The sequence below is a fragment of the Orcinus orca genome, chromosome X (genome assembly GCF_937001465.1).
Source record: "Orcinus orca chromosome X, mOrcOrc1.1, whole genome shotgun sequence".
Lineage (NCBI taxonomy): Eukaryota > Metazoa > Chordata > Mammalia > Artiodactyla > Delphinidae > Orcinus > Orcinus orca.
The window spans coordinates 129,388,756-129,405,481 of record NC_064580.1 but is presented as its reverse complement, the minus strand read 5'-3'; the positions used below and the strand labels follow the sequence as shown (position 1 = coordinate 129,405,481).

The window sequence follows — 16,726 nt, the reverse complement described above, 5'->3', positions numbered from 1 at the left end:
CCAAGAGCGAAGCATGATGACAGGAAACCTGCCCTCTGTCCCCAGACCCCACCCCACCTCGGTGTAGCAGCTGCTGCCCCCGCTGTTCCTTCTTCCTTCCTGTCTCTCCGTTGGCCCATGACTCCCTTCCACACAAAGCTGGCGGTAGATTCTGAAACCCGGAGGGCATAGGCACTTGCCTATTGGTCAGTTGTGCCTCTGGTGCAGGGAACCCTTGTCGTGGGTGGGGAAGGACCTCTCTCCTGATTCCCCAGGGATGGGGTTGGATAAGTTGAGCTTGCAGAGTCCTCGGCTTTGCCTGCCAGGTGATTCCTCATAGAGCACTGCATCTGCTTTCAATTGTCTCCATAACCAATGACTGAAATGTGACGTGTATGTAAAATTCAAGAGAGTCGGGGGCCAAAGGAAAATGTCCAACAATAACGAAGAGGTGGAAAAAGTTGCTGTAAAGGTGCAGATGCTGAGCGGCTCAAAAACACACGCAGCCGCAGCGCCTCTGATCTGGGGGAAGACACAGAGAGGAGAGCCCTGCGTGAGTGAGAAACAGTCCCGGTAAACTAACGACAAGCTCTCCCATCCACGAAGCCGACCCTCTTCCCAGTATCCCCCATTTTACAGATCGACCATTTGGAGCCCATGGAGAGCCGGGATGTGAGCCAGTTCACTTAGCCAGTTCAGTGGCGGGGCTTAGATGCAAACCCATGTCTTCAGACTGGCCACCCAGGGTCTTTGTGGGAACAGGAGGCGGTCTGAGGGAGGAAATGGCTCAAGGGAGTTCCAGCAAACATCCTCTAGCCCCTGACCCACTCTGCCCTGCCCTTCACTCTTGGAAGACGGGGCCAGCAGTCTGGCTGCTCTCGGCCACCCCTCCCACCATGGCTTCTCATTTACTGGCTGTGTGGCCCTAGGCAATGTGACTTGCTGATCCCACCTGAAAACGATGGGGAAGGGGCCATGGAATGTGAGGCACTCAGCTCCTAGCAGAGTTCGAGCTTGAAGCTGGAGCTGTGGGATTTGCACACCGTTCTCAAGACCATCCTGCTTGTTCGTTTCAAAGGATGAACTGTCCACTGCTGGCAGAGCTGGTGGCCCTCGAGCTTGGGCCCCGGCTTCAGTTCTATCAGTGACCTATCTCTGCATCCTCCTGGGCCTTCGGCTACTCCCCTCACGAGGGTGACTCTCTTCAGCCCAGAAACATTGCCACATCTTTCTCAGCTCTAGGATAGCAGTTCCATGAGGGCAGAGACCTTGTGGGCTTCGCTCACCTCTCTCTGTCGCCCCTGCACTTAGTGCACTGCCTGACTCGTGGTAGGAACTCATCAACTGTTGAACAAAAATGACCTGAATGGTAAACTAACAAACAAACATAAAAAATCCCAACTGTCTTCCCATGGTGTTCGTCTCCCTCATGCCACTGTCCTCCCATGGGGTTTGGTCTCACTCATGCTAATGTCCTTTCTCAACTCCTGGAAAGTGTTGCCCCCACCACAGACTCTGTCTCCACTCTCTTACCTCCCAGATATTCCTCTCCTCATTCGAGTCTGGCTTACTACTCAACTGAAAGTGCCCCAGGCCAAGGTCACCAATGACCTCCTAGCATCTCGATCCAATGGACCCACCTCACTCATCTTACTTGATTTCCTGGATGCATTTCATATCATTGTCTCGTCTCTTCTGCTAGAAACCCTCTCCTCCCCCGCTTTCCAGCACTCTATACTCCAGTGGGTTCCCCCTGCCTGTCTGTCATCTCTCGTGGCCCATTGGGCCCATACCCAGACTTCATTTAGCATCTTTGTGGTAACACAAATGACTCTGCTATCTGATGCTTCACCCTAGTCCTCCCTCTTTAGTCCCCCTCAGACACGCTCCACACCACATACTCAACATCCTCCCCGCAGCCTACTCTTCCTCCAGGGGAAGTGAACCTATTCTACCTTCGTGGAGAATGGTCCCACCATCTAACCCACTGTCTGAGCCCCCAAAGCTGAGAGTCATGTGGGACTCCTCCCAATCCCCTCCCAACCCAGTCAGTGACTATGCATGGTTCTGTTCCTTCTGCGATGGTTAATCTTTTGTGTCAACTTGACTGGACTACAGGGTGCCCCGATATTTAGCTAAACATGATTTCTAGATGTGTCTGTGATGGTGCTCTGGGTGATATCAACATCTGAATTGGTGAACTGAGTAATGCACATGGCCTTCCCCAATGTAAGTGGGCATCATACAACCCATTAAGGGCTATGAATAGAACCAAAGGCAGAAGAAGGGGAAATTTGCTTCCTCTGCCCCTCTCTCTGACTACTTCAGCTGGTACATTGATCTTCCCCTGCCTTTGAACTGGAACTCACTGGCTTTCCTGGGACTCCAGCTAGCAGAGGGCATATTGTGGGACTTCCCAGGCTCCATAATTGCAATTGCCTGAGGCGATTCCTTACAATACATCAATCTCTTTCTATATCTATCTCTATATCTATATAGAGATAGATATCTATAGAGATATATATTTATATCTCTATATCTATCAATATATCTCATATGGGTTCTGTGTCTGGAGAACCCTCATACAACCTCTTAAACATGTAATTCAGTGTTTGAAGAAACATCTTCTCCGTGGTTTACTTCTGTCCGTCTCCTCTCTCACCAACCTAGCCAATCCCATCACCATCTCTTGCCTGGATGACTGCCATAGCCTCCTACCTTATCTCTTTGATCGTGTTGAGCCCGTTCTCCATACAGCAGGCAGAGAGATTGTTGCCAATATAATAGGTGTGGTCATGGCCTCTTGCTCCCACTATCATTAAAGACTACAATACTGAGTGTGGCTTGGGGAGCCCTACATGGACTGACTTCCCTCTACCTTTTGCAGTCTCATCTGGCACAAGTCTTTCCCCTTCTGCTACCCTGGCTTCTCCTGTTGCCTTAAAAACATGATGGCCTTGCTGGCCTCCAGGTCTCTTCACATGTTCTCCCTCTGCCTGGTTTAATTGTCTTCTATTCTTTTTGCCTGACTGATTCCTACTCATCCTTCAAGCTTTAGGTTGGATATGGCTTCTTCAGGAAGGCTTTCTCTGGCAGCCCCCGGCTCCCACCTAGCAGAAAGTTCCACATGCTCTGTGGCTATGGCTTGCCTCATGCCTCCCCGACCAAGCTAGGCCCAGAGCTCCAAACAGGTAGGGCCCTTCTGGAGCCCCATGGCCTGGGTGGAAGCAGGGACACCCCCAGGTTGGGGGACACAGTGCTCTGCCAGCACCCCTCCCTCTATGCCCGGTCAGCCCCAGGACTCTGGGATGCTGGCATCAACCAGCCCACCCACTGTGCTTCTGTGATTAAGTGTAACCAGCCTGATATGAACGTTACCCAGCCTCTATAGCCTCTATTTTTATAGCACATAAAGCCCGGTGAAACTGAATCCATTACACAGTTTGAGCTCTTCAGAGAAATTGTTGAAAGCCACTGTTACTGGAGCTGCTAGGCTTGTGATTCATGAAAACAACATGTTTTGTCTATTAAAAAAATTTGAGAGGGCACAAATATTTTGTCTATGCTTCAGGCTTTGGGTTCTCCCATCACTCTCCACAGAGAGACCCTGGGAAAACCATTCTGAAGCCCACTTCGCCTCTCCCAACCCCACCTGCCCTGTGGGGGCCTTCAGCAGCTGTCCCAGGCCCATCCATCTGTGGCAAGTAAGAATCTGCTCTGGGGCACGGTTTGAGAATGGCAAGGTGCCCCTGTCTTTGTCAGCATCTCAGAGAAGTCATGATGTCCACCCCCAAGCTTTTCCAGAGTGTGTATGATGTGCTCAGGGTTGGGAGAAGGGGCAACAAAGACTCCCCCTGCCATGAATAGAGTGGTATGGGCTGAACTGTGTCCCCCCTCCACAAGTTCATATGTTGAAATACTGACCTCCAGTACCTCAGAATGCGATTACATTGAGAGGTAGGGTCTTTAAAGAGGTAATTAAGGTTAATGAGGTCAATAGGGTGGTCCCTGATCCAATATGACTGGTATCCTTATAAGAAGAGGAGATTAAGATACAGACATGTACACGGGGAAGACCCCATGAAAACACAGGGAGAAGACGGCCATCTACAAGCCAAGGAGAGAGGCCTCAGGAGAAACCAACCCTGCCGACACCTTGATCTCAGACTTCCAGCCTCTAGAAATGGGAAACAATACACTTCTGTCATTTAAGCCATCCAGTCTGCAGGCCTTTGTGCTGAGTTCTGGGGAAGAAGTGGCGAGAAAAAAAAAGTTATACATGGTCTCTGCCCTTGCGGAATTAACAGTTGGGCAGGAAGCGGCGGGGGGTGTGCTGGGAGGATGAACAGTCAACAAGAAAACAAAGCAAAGTGATCTCCAAAGGAGACCAGCCATGCCATATGAGTGGCCTGCGCTGGGACAATCTGGACAGACTGGGGTTCACATGATGAGGCCGGCAATTCTTCCCTGGGAGGCCTTGGTCGAATGGCATGCCTTTCGGGCCTTGCTTCCCTCAGATGTCACGGGTTTATTGGGAGGATCATCTCAGTTAATGCATCTACAGGGCCTGGCATACACTAAGTGCTCAATAAATTCTGGCTTTGATCATTTCCAAGCACAGCTCGTGGCTCCTCTCCACTGCCCTTCAGTCCCTTCATTCTGTGAGATCTCAAGCCAGCTGCTGTAAGGGTGTGGCCATGGTACAGGATGGGGTCTGGGGGAAGGGTGAAAAGAGGGGTCCCACCTTCCCAAGACCTCATGTATTAGCTCCCTTGCATGGACTAGGCTGGGACCCTAAGCGGCTGCCTAGAGTGCTAGTTTCTAACAAAAAGAGCCTAAAGTTCAAAACCTATGTTCATAACATGATCCCATCTGTGTGCGCTGGAGTCTGCCTGAAGAGTCTTCATTTGACTTTCCAGCATCTCCAGAAGCTTGGCATCACTCAATAAGCCAGCTCGGGATAAGAATAGAACCTAAGGCCTCTGGCTGTCATTCTTGGCATTGAGCCTCCACGTTCAATCCTTGAAAGAGGCCCTGAATTTCACTGCCATTGTCTCATCACTGCCATGACTTTTCCTATTAAAGGGTGGATTACTTTCATTACTGGGGATGGGCACAACTTTCACCAACAACTTCCCATGGCCATACCTCACTCCACCGCAACAGCTGGGAGTGCTCGGGGCTAAGACCACACTTCCTCCAAGGGGAGGCTAAGGCATCATCGCCCTCTGGACAGTCTTGTACTCCTGCCATCCTCAGAATTCAGGAAGCTGAGCCAGGGCAAAACTTGAGTATTATGTCCCCCCTATGTAGGGCACAGAGAAATTTCTCCTTTCCACCCCTCCCCCAGCGCTGAAAGCAAGCAGGACATCTTTTCTAGTAAAGGACACCTCTATTAGTAACCAGGGATCAGGTGACAGGGAACTTGTTAACATGATTTGTGACAGACCTTACTAACCTCATCCCAGCGGGATGGGTCAGCAGATCATCTTACACGTATGGGTCAAACTTTAGGAACCAGGACTTCTCTGCTTCCTGCTTCTAAACTGGTTTGGGCTGTTTCCTTATCTACAGCCTGACTTTCGGAAAAACAAGTTTGGCCCACAACCATCCATGCCCCATGGAAGTTTGAGAGTCAGCAGGGATCCAAGATGGGTGAGGACAGAACACAAATGAATACCATTTGCTCTTTATTATTATTCACTATCTTCTGGTACAGAAAGAGACAAACTTAACAGCTAAACCCAACAATTACAAAAAGAGAGAGAGAGAAAGAAATCAGAAGTACGTTTGTTTGTTGCCCCCAGGCTCCAGTGAAATCCTGACATATTACTGAATGTACAGATTTCCCAGCTGACATGGGTCAACACATGAATTACGAGCACAGTTTAAAGTGGTACCAAAATTAATCCATTTCACAGTAATCTTGTCTATAAGCTCAGTTGCACATATCAGGGTTTCCACTGTCACAAATTCACGACCACAGAGTGAAAGAGCAGGTGTGTTCAGGCCTGGGAAAGTGGCATCCGTAAGGGGAGACAGATTGGGAGGCATAAGCAGCTGTGGGATTTGTCCCAATCTTGAATATCTGTGTTAATACTTGGGCTGGGGGCGGGCGAAGGGCAGGCACTGGGCAACGGTCACATAGCTCAGTACAGTGGGACAACTGTTGAGGCACTGAGCCCGAGGGGGTGTGCTGCGCTGTTAGGATATCTTTGTCAGGAAAATTCTTGCTCCAGAGAGACTCACCGCCCACAGCCTGTGAAAGGAAAAGCTCGATATGTTTGAATATTTGGGGGCGAATGATGGGAGCGGCCGGTCTTATAGCGAAACATCTGCTTTACAGACTATTTAGCAAGATATACAGTTATATTACTTTAAATTGCAGTTTAGTTCACAAACTATTTTATTCATAGAGCAAATAAAGGAGGAGAATGAAAAGCCGCCATACCCAACATTCCCACAGTAGACAGAGAACCAGAGTTCATCCTGTACACGAAGAGCCCGACAAATGAGAACTGCCGAAGGCACGGTGAAGGGATCCGTACTATCTTGAGCCTTTTATTTGAAAAAGGTACTCGTTTTAAACTAGATCCCTCTTACACATATGACCCTGAAAACGACCTGAAGGGAAGAATATCTTGAATATTTCTACGGAGTGAGAATCGCAGATACCACGAATTATCTTAAGTTGTGATTTTCTCTAAATTTTGAATTAGTGGGCTTCGAATTAATGGGCTTTTACCATAGTTGCAGGCAGTCTGATTCAAGTACTTTTAAATTAGCTAATTATACTGATTAGAATGAGTAGAGTTCAGTGGGGAGGATGTGCTTGTTTCTGAATCGGTGCAATCCTGAGATGGGGCCGCGTTCTTGTCAGCTCTCCATCTCAGCCTTGAACGTGAGGGCACACGCATGACACAAAGCACACACACGCACACTCCTAGAAACAGACAGTGTAGGTAAGAGTTTCTCTTAATAATCTCCCTCTCTCCCTCCCCCCACCCCGACAAAGGAACAATCTAGAGGCAGTGTTGTTTTCAGTTCTTCTTGTGGGATGCCATTTGGTTGTGAAAAGATCAACCCCCCAGCCAGAGAAGAACCATGTGGCTCTAACTCCTTAGCAAAAAGATGCTTTCCTGACCCGGATCCGTCATCTTCAAGCTACCAAAAACACAGAGTCCAACAAATTGGGCAGATTCCTATTTTCCGAAGCACCCTAAGGAACTCACACTAGTGGCAGTGGGATTCGCAAGTAGAAGAGGAGGGCCCTGGCCTCCGGGTCAGACGGCGCAGTGTTCCGTGTCCGTCAGCCAGGGCACGTCACAGCTGTGCAGGGCTGCACACACTGGGCACCTGCGCACTCCACTTCCTGTTGTGCTTTTGTTTTGAAAACCCCCGGGTGATGGGGAGTAGCAGGGGAGGGACAAGATTGTGATGCTTGTTTGGAAAAGTCTTTAAAAGATTTTGGTTGAAAACATGTGACAGTCACATTCCAAGGAATTTGTCAAAGGCTTTTCTGTTTTCTTTTAAGTGAAAATTATCTAAATAACCAGCCCTGCCATTCCCAAAGTCAACAGTCACACATCTTTCCACCAAAAATAAAAATAAAGAACAAAAAGGCCCAGGAGTGCTCAGATTTCCTTCAGCTGCTGATACCCACAGAACAGAAGCCAAGGCTGGGGGCACTGCTCCAAAAGGGCGTGTGAGGTGGGGGGTCCCACAGTGGGGAGGCCCACAGGATAGAGCTGCTTCATCTTCATCCAAAACCTTTTGTGAAGGAGGGCAGAAGGCGGCAACTCTGGCGGGCTTGCTCCAACAGCTAATCTTGGCTTTCCTGACTCAGGGTCCTGTCCTCAGGCTGCCTAGCCCTGGGAGGTGACATTCCTCCCTTCAGACCGGAACCCTCCTGGTACAAATATAGCCACACGCCGGCTATTGTTTCAGATAAGCATGTGAGAAAAGGCAACGTTCACACGTGTATACACACACACACACACACACACGCAAAGTCCAAAAACAATGAAAATGTGGCTACCGCAGATGAAGCGTTGTATCAAATCAACAACCATACAAAGACAGAGTTTGAAAAGATATGTACAGGGCATTCGTAAAAGCCAAATGTGCACCGCGAGGAGTTATGACCATGGTGTACTGTACAATCTTTTTTTCTATGATATACTGCGAAAAACGTCCCAGAGACCACGGTGGCAACCCCACGTGGAAGAACGCTGCAAAGCACCTGGACCGGAGAGCTCGGCGCCTGCAGGATGCAGGCCGCCCTCCAACGGGCCGGGCTCCTGCATCCCACCCGCTCCCACCTCCAGCCAGCTGCAAACAGCAAGCAGCTCAGCAGGGAGGGGCTCGACGGGGGCCAAAGGGAGCAGGCAGTCCCGGGCAACCTCCCTCTGGCTCTGGTGAGTGGGGCCCACGCCTGGCTCTCTCCCGTGCTCCCGGGTCACACGCAGGCACGGCCCCCGAGGAAAGGCTGGGATGGCAGGGACCGGCCCCGGAGCCTCAGGCTGCCCCGGGTCCTCCAACATGGCTGAATAGGATGGACCCCAGCATCCCTCATGGACAAAGCAGGGGCTTTCTAGGCCCCAAATGCCTTCGTGAGAAAGGGCAGGAGTGCGGTGCTGGAGGCCCAGAGGGAGGAAAAGAGGAAGGAAGGAAAGGTGGAATGCCACCTGGTCAGCACCTCTGGCATCAGGGAGCTCTCGCGGAAGGGAAGCAGGGGTGCGGAACGGTCCAACTCGCAGGAGACTGACTCCCCAGGTTGAGACTCGACTTCAGAGTCCTACAAAGGCCTCCACTAGAACTGGTCCCTTATAACCTACATATTTCTAGAAGAACCTTCCTAAGGGCAAACTGCACTGGCTTCCTGGTGTCTCAAGCACTACACAGGCATTAGCTCAGTCAGCCTCCAGGAGGCCTGTGAGGTAGGGGTAAGGATGGAAAACCCCGGCCACAGGGTTGTGTTGTCCAAGCTGGTGGCCTCGCTGGGGTAAGAACACTAAGCCTCCTCGTTTGAAGCGTGTTCCTGGGTGAGTGCCCAGGACTGGAGGGGCCTCCAGAAGTCATCTGTGGCCTCTAGGCAGGGCCGCATTCAAAGAACGAGGCCTGAGGCCTGCCTTGGAGAGCGGTTTAGACAGAGAGAAGCTTGTCTTCTCAGTGGGTTTTAAACTGCTGTGGTTGCCAATAGACCCTGGCTGTGCACTCTTTGGGGCCCCACAAAAATTTGCTACATTTTTTAAAGCACCACAGAGGAAAAACGGTTTGGTGCTGAGGCCAGGAGGATGAAGATGGAAGGGTAGGGAGGCAGTGTTGACAGTGTCTCTTGCGCGGTCACTGACAGTTAAAGGGCGGGTCACCTCTGCCCCGCTGCGGCCCGAAGCCTCACTGAAATGGAGAGGTGGGCAGCTCCTGGGCCACAGAAAGGGGTTACTAACAGTGGACCAGCATCTGCTAATGACAGAGCAAATCATTGATGGGCCGTCAACCCCAGGTCACGAGCTTCCCCATCTCCCCCACAGAGAAATTTCTAAAAAGGGACACTTTTGGATCTTCTCCCCAGGTGGGCCCCATCATTAAGAAGAAATCAGCCATCTGAAATTCAAGTTCATCTCAACACACCCACTCACGAAAAGGGCAGTAGCCTAAAAGTTCACAGCCAGAGAGCACAGTGTCGAGGAAGCCCAGTTTGTGGGTTTAATCATCCTACGGGCCAACCTCACAAGGAGAAAACTTCAGCTCTCTGCCCTAGCCTGGACCCCGCCCGTTCAAAGGCCATGGGCTCCACAGGCAGGGTCAGCAGCGTCCGTTTTCCCGAGGCTCTGATAGGGCTCGTGCCAATGGGTAGCGGCTTTAGCACAGCTGGTACACGTGCCTGGAGAGCCAGGGTCTAGGGGAGGCCAAGCACAGTAGGATCAGAGCTGCCCTCCAGATGGCAACGTCCCCAGTCTGAAGGAGGCAGCTCTGTCGGCCAGGCCCTGTCCCTCGTCCTTCACGCACCCCGTCATCCTTCCAGGTGACTCCAGACACTCCTTTGAACCTGGTCGGGAGTGTGGGGTGAGTGTCGGGGGAGGGGAGTGTCACAGATGACCTGCGTGACTGATTTCCCTTGAACCCCTATGAGTGGCCCAGGTGATATCGTTTTGTTTTATTGTGTCTCGTTGCGTTATTACTCTTTTCGTTTCTGTTCTGTCCTTGTCCTTGCCAAACGTGAGCAAGGACAGAAAGCACAGGGCTAGTGAGGGAAAAGGGCGCTGAAGGGCTGGCTTCTCTCCCTCATCTCTGTGGCGAGGCTTCAGACAAACAGGTCTTTGGCCAGCTGCGTGGCCCCCGGGCCCGAGCCTGTGGACGTTCTGGCCACAATCAATTCAACAGGGTGATTCCTTTGGCATAAGAGAAGCCAGTCCCTGACAGGAGGACAGGATGGCAGGGGCGTGAGGGCTTCTGGAGGAGCTGGGCTCTCTGGCCTGCGGCTCTCCTCAGAGGTGATATATATGCTTATGATCCCTACCCCCTCCACCTGTCTTTGACAACCGACTTCCTACAAATCCACGGATAGGAAATTATTTGGCAACAAGGAGGCTAAGGCTGTTTTGTGGTGGCACAGTCTTAAAAAAGTTAAAAAGAAAACAGGAGGCCCCTGAACGAGACTTTCACACTGGACAGGACACGAGTCCTACTACTTGTCTGAGTCAGGGTTGGCGGCCACTATCTCCTCATACTTTGGGGGCGGGTCACTGTAAGAGACGCTCGCTTCCTCGCTGCTGCTCTCCTGGGGAGCAGTCACCTCCTCATAGGACGGGGGAGGGGTGGCACTGGACAGCCTGGAGAGGGACAGCTCGGGAAGGTAGAGGGTGCTCTCGAGGCGGACCGTGGTTCTACCCCCGCGACTAGGCCCCAGCACCACCTGCGGGGGGCTCCCTGCCTCCCGGTGCCCAGAGGCCTCCCCCTGGCTGTGCACGGTGCCCCGGTAGACCATGACCCGGGGCAGGCTGTGCCCCGCGCGACTCGCTAAGTACCGGTTCTGAGCATATGAGGGGTGATGACGGGTGGCCTTCTGCAGCTGACACCGCCAGATGATGAACAAGGCAATGACGATCAGCAACGCCACCCCCAGAAGGGGCACCACCACGTACATGGCATCTGAGCTCTGCGCAGGGTCTCGGACTGAATAGACTGCATTCGGGTACCCTTTCCAGAACTCCATCTGCAAACGAAGGAGGAAGGCGGCTGACACTTACACGTAAGCGCTCGGATCCCAGATGGAGCTCAGAGCCCTTCAGCAGGTCTGGGTTTACGTTCAGCGGGGTCTGCGGCTGCCCCCGCCCCGCCCTGTCTCACTAGCCTCTGAGAGCCATCAAAGAGGCTGTGGAATGCCCCGAGGACAAAGGACACCACTCACAAGTCAGGAGCCCCCCAGAGTCAGGCAGATGGGACTCTAAGGACAGGTGATCTGTTCTTCTGTGGTCCCAGTGGCCCTGGCCTGGACTCGGCTGGATTCCCTTCATTGCTTCCAATTCGTCTGAGATCCCCAGGGCCCACTCTGCTTAATCCTGAGGCTATATCTGTGCTCCCGGCACCCAGCCCCAGGGTGGTACATGCCGTTTTCTCCTTGTCCTCAAACACCTCCTTGACCTCCTCGTAGCTGCAGATCTCCTCCATGCACTCCCGCTCGATGGTCCCCTGGCGCAGCTCCTCCAGGAATTCATTGGCACGAGGGAACCGTTTCAGGACCGAATGGGCATTCTTGGCCTCCAGAAACACTGAGGAGAGAGTCACACTGAGGTCTGGAATGGGGAGGGGCCCAGAGGCTCCTGCCGACCAGACTCAGCCCAGGCACAGAGGCACCATTACGGAGGGAAGCAAGACAGAGCCAGCAGGCAGGACACCACCCCAGACACGTAAAAGGGATGGAAGGGCTGACTTTCTGTGACGCCACAGTGTATCTGCCTAGAATACCATGGACCCGACAAGACTCTGGAGGAGAATGGGGCCCTTCTGAGAGTGAAGTGCATGTTGCATGGGAACCATGGACATGACAGATTTTGAGTGTTTCGGTGAAAAAGTACCTAGTATCTTCTGCCTTGCCTCAAAAAGAGACAATCAGGGCCCTTATCATAAGAATGTATTCCCCTTTGAGGCTGACGCTGTAGCCAACACCAAAGAGCCCCAGAAGACGCTGCCACGGTGGTGTCCCTCCACCTGAATGGACACCTGTGCCGTCAGGTGGCCTGGCATCGATAGTCTTGCCCCAGACAGTCTGGTACAAACCCAGGCTGCGGTAGATCGGAAGGCTGGATGCATGTGAACCGGAGAACGCCTCTGGGAAGCGGGGTAGCAGGGTCTAGATGGAGAATCTAGGCTTTTGGAGACTGGGCACAGATGCATCCATCAGAAATGTCATGGAGTGGGAACCGTATCTACTTATTCTCAAGGGGAACCCCACCTCCAGCTGAGCTGACTGGCACCCCCATGAGCCTGAGCTGAGACTTTAGAGGATGAAAGAAGAGGTGACATCTGCTCCTGGTACTCCCCTCGAGGTGGGACTTCCTAGTCCTCCTGTCAAGCAGCCCCTCTTGGTGCCCAGGCAGGCACCCCTCCCCAGGCTCCATGGCCTGCCATATTAGTTTCTCTCAGAGTGGCCTGGGTAGCTGCGCATCTCCAAGGGAGCACGTGCTCCAGAAGGGAGCCAAAGAGTTGAGAGGGTAAAGATGTGAGCCAGCCAACTGGACAGGGGCCACAGGAAAACCCCCAGGGAGAGGAAAGCTGGAAAGGACTTGATAGTTAGACTCGTCCCTTTCCCATGAGCCCCTAGGCATGGCTCTTCTCCCCGCCAGCCTGGGCCCGGAAAAACTCACCTGCCATGGCGCTCCCTCAGATCCAGTGTCTCACTTCCCTGACAAAGGAGAAAAGCAGAGTCATGGTGAAATCACACCCCGAAACCTACAGGGCACCCTCTTGGTCCTGGGATGTGACTCCCACCCACACTGGCCGGGTCAAAGGGCAAAGCAGCGCCCCATGGAGCACATCATCCTCTGCGCAGCCACTTACAGCCCTGCCGCTCTCATCCTTTTCCAAGAACACACTCAGAGTCTAGACCTAAGGGTTGAGGGTTTCTTTTCAAAAAAGAAAAACTCCTACAGGCTGAGGTTCCGCCTTCCTCACTCTCCTCGATGAATCTCTGCACTTTTGAGCTGGAAAAGACCTCAGAGACAAGGGGCAACAACAACCATCTCCAAAGTCATGGCCCAAGCCCAGATGACCCGCTGTGTTCGTCTTCCACAGACAGGGTGGCAAGGATCTCCTGAAACAGACTCATCTCTCTTCTCTTTGCATTAAACAACACGGCAGCAACGTACACTCCCACTCATGCACATATTCCAGAGCACTGGCCAAGCCGTCCACATCTGGGAGCAATCACCCCACTGCTCCCCTCCCAAGCAGAAGCTCTGGTTTTATGACTAACTGGATGTAAGACACAGGAACGGTGTAACCCTTTTTGCCTAGGCTGCCAGGAAGTTCAGTATTAACATTAACCGTGAAGGACAGGCGCCCTGGAAGCCCAGCTGTTAAACACTTATGCGTTCTCCCCTGTGACACAGTATCCACTTTTCTACTTATGCTTTCAATCTTATGTATATTTAAACTATACCCTCTAATCCTTTTGGCAAACAGGTAGAATAGTAATCATAAATAAAATTAAAACTCAAGGAAAACTAGCAAACGTAACATCTGTCTATGGAAACACTGTGTTAAGGGAGGCTTTCTCTTTTGCACCCCACAACTATCCCACCCGAAACTATCAGCGTGGGAATTTGTCAACAGATGGGCCTGCCATTGTGAGAAAAGTTGACCCCAAGTGTTTGTTTATGAGAGAGAAGATGTAATATTATCTCAAAATCCTGCTTCAATTATGGATCTCTGAGGTTCCCCTAAGGCCAATGCCAGTCACGTGTCTAGGGGGTGGGTGTGGCATGCCTGACAGCAAGGTTTTTGATTGAAGAAAAATGGAGCTGTTGTGTCAGGGTTTGAAAAGAATGAGCAAAGGCTTTAATAATAAGTGATGACAGAAAAATACATGTGTCATTGCTTATCAATGAGAACTGCATTTAGATTTTTTCTGTGGAGAAATTACGTAACAGCTTCCCTATAGCTATGTCTTATCCCAAACACACCCGACTGTGGTGCATGCACACCCACACGTATCATAGGCCAGACTGTGTTATCCTGACACCTGCATAAGTCATTAGTTCATTTTTAAGCTTCAGACATGCCAGGAACTCCTCCAAACAGCTCCCAGGCATGGCCCACTCCATTAACAATTCTGTGGCCACCCTCACTACTGCTGCTGCCCTAAGGCCTCCTCCCCCTCCTTCCCCAAAATTTAGCGCCTGCTTCTTCCCCTATAAATACACCATCAATAGGCCGTTACTATGGCAACAGTGAGGAAGCGCGAGGGCTCCACGACAGAGAATACTGCTGCAGTCACGCATGTATATGTCCCTCCTGCCCCTGGTGGATACTGTAAGGCTGAGTGGAGGCCGGAGGAATTTTTAACCCACTCCCCACAGGAACACAGCTGAATCCTGACGGCCTGGAAAGGAAGGAAGGCAGGGACTGGCCACCACAAAGACCTTCCTTAACCCCCACCCCCACCCCCGCCAGGCTGCAGCTGACCCGTCCCACCACTCTGGGACATCACTCCCAAAGTCCCTCGCATGGGGACTGGCAGCCATCTGAGCATCTAGTGTCCCAAGACGTGGCCTCAGAAACGTTTCTCCAAATCCCAGCCCTTTTCATTTCCCTCACTCAGAACTGATCACTAGGAAAGGCTTCTGTGATCTCCAAATCTCATGACTCATCAACCCACCCGATGACACGGTACTCCCAAATTACGCTCCAACTCAAACTCTGGGCCCTCCTCGTCCCCCTTCCACTCATGCCAGCCCTGAAAGTGCCCGTGCTCGCCCACCGTCGCCCGCCACCAGTGCCCGCCACCAGTGCCCGCCACCAGAGCCCTGCCCAAGAACTCCTGCTTCTGGCCCAGCAACTGGGTCTGCTGGTGAACCCCCAGCGCCCTGGCCCGACCGGGCCTCCAGATCCTCCCCCAACAGGGCCCAGCGCCCAGCTCAGTGGCCCTGGACGCGGCACCGTGCCCTCGGGGCTGGGGCGCCCAACCCCAGCGGCCTCACCGTTCTCCGGGCCCAGGAGGCGGCAGCCCTGTTTGCGCACGCAGCCCGCCACCTCGCTGCTGCGCCTCTTCCAGCAGGGCCCCTGTCCCCGCCCACCTGCTCCCCGTCGGCCAAGCCCCCCGGCCCGGCCCAGCCGTCTCCTCCCACCCTCCCTCCCCGCCCCGCTGGCCTCCCACCGCCCCGGGCGCCCCGTGGCTCAGCCCGGCCAGGGCCGAAATGCGCCTGGAGCTCCCGCCCCTCGCAGCCGGACGCCCAGGCCCTACCCATACCTCGGTACCCCCCTGGCCCTGCTCTCCTCTGGGGGCTCCGCCGCTGCCCGCCCCCCACACCCCGCCGCGCCAGGTCTGGCCTCGCGCCCCGCGCCTTGCGCGCCACCCTCGAGCGCCACGACCACCGCGCCCCGGGCGCCAGGCCGCGATCGTCGCGCCGCACCGCGCGCCGGGCCGCCGGGCCGAGGAGAGTAGAAGGAGTAGGGGGCGACGAGAGCGGGCCGAGGGGGTAGGGAGGGCGGGCCGGCGAGCTGGGCCGGAGGGGCGGTGGCGCGCACCGAGCACCGCGCGCCCGCGCCCCACTCCGCCAGCGCCGCCCCTGCCCCCGCCCTTGCCGCCGGGGGGCGGGGCCTGGCCGGCGGGCCCGGGGCGATCCCGGGACCCTCGGCCGAAGGCGCGGGCCCCGTCGTGCCCCCGGGCGTGGGCCCTCGGAAGCCCGGCGCTGCAGCGGGCTCGGGCAGCCGCACCCAAAGCCAGCGCGCCAGGCGTCCCCGCGCAGCCCAACCCCCCAACTGTCCCCCACCCCGGCTCACCTGTCATTCCGGCGGGCCCGCCCCCGACTACCAGCCGAGAAAAGAGGGGCGGGGGCCCGCAGCCCGGGCCTTCCTCGTCAGCGTGCCAGCGGGCCTGCAGAAGAAGGGCCGGGTCGAGGCCGCGTTCAGCCAATGACTGGGTGACCTTGGCTTCGTCACTTACCTCCCCCCGACCCTGTCCCAGGACGGCAGTCTTTTCTCTGGTCAAATCTGGGAAATGGGGAGCATCCTGCCGCCCTCGCGGGGCTGCAGCGAAGTAGTGGAAGAAATGGGCTTGGGAAACTCTTGACGCGTAGAAATGGGAGAGGATGGAATCTTCTGGGCCTGCAAGGGGAGCGCTGGGTGGGGGTGGGGCCCTCAGGAGGCCGCGATGTGGGAGGTTCAGCATGACAGGACAAGACGCTGGTAGCAGAAGGATGACACTAGTCGTGGGAGAACCGCGGGAAGAGGTGGACTGCTAAGAGAGGGCAGGACGGTTCCAGGGGAGCTCAGGGTCTCGGTCTGCCAAAGCCTCCCACGAGGGGCCCTGTGCGGCCTGCTGGGTTTTCGGGGCTCTTTTTGTTCTCTGCGCTTCTGGAGCCCAGCCCAGCATGGGAGTTGACAAGCCCACCCCCCTAATTTGGTGTTTTGGGGCAGAATGAGCCTGGAAGGCGTCACCCGAACTACCTCCACCCCCCATTCCAGGCAGAGAAATAGCAACTTGCCCACCACCCTTGGTTTGGTGAAAATAGGGAGGGAAAGC

The 16,726-nt window shown here is 54.0% G+C and overlaps 1 protein-coding gene across 4 annotated transcripts; it reads right to left on the bottom strand.

Moving 5' to 3' along the window:
• Positions 1 to 5,656: 5,656 nt before the first annotated feature.
• On the bottom strand, positions 5,657 to 16,289 carry PRRG3 (proline rich and Gla domain 3). Of its 4 annotated transcripts, none has more exons than XM_049705048.1 (4): positions 15,985 to 16,289; positions 12,849 to 12,886; positions 11,593 to 11,753; positions 5,657 to 11,197 (listed from the first exon to the last, which is right to left on the bottom strand). In XM_049705048.1, exons 2-4 carry the CDS (start codon positions 12,853 to 12,855, stop codon positions 10,670 to 10,672), a joined length of 696 nt encoding a protein of 231 aa, XP_049561005.1. In that variant the 5' UTR covers positions 12,856 to 12,886; positions 15,985 to 16,289; the 3' UTR covers positions 5,657 to 10,669. The 4 variants fall into 4 exon arrangements, with proteins under 4 accessions (XP_049561005.1, XP_033269458.1, XP_033269456.1 ...); XM_033413567.2 differs by lacking the exon at positions 15,985 to 16,289 and adding an exon at positions 15,452 to 15,743; XM_033413565.2 differs by lacking the exon at positions 15,985 to 16,289 and adding an exon at positions 15,183 to 15,318.
• Positions 16,290 to 16,726: the final 437 nt, after the last annotated feature.

Excerpts from the sequence above, each read along its gene's own strand:
- PRRG3 (XM_049705048.1), bottom strand. Across the intron at positions 11,198-11,592 it reads TTGAGGACAAGGAGAAAACG|ATGGAGTTCTGGAAAGGGTA; the intron begins GCATGTACCACC and ends CTTCGTTTGCAG.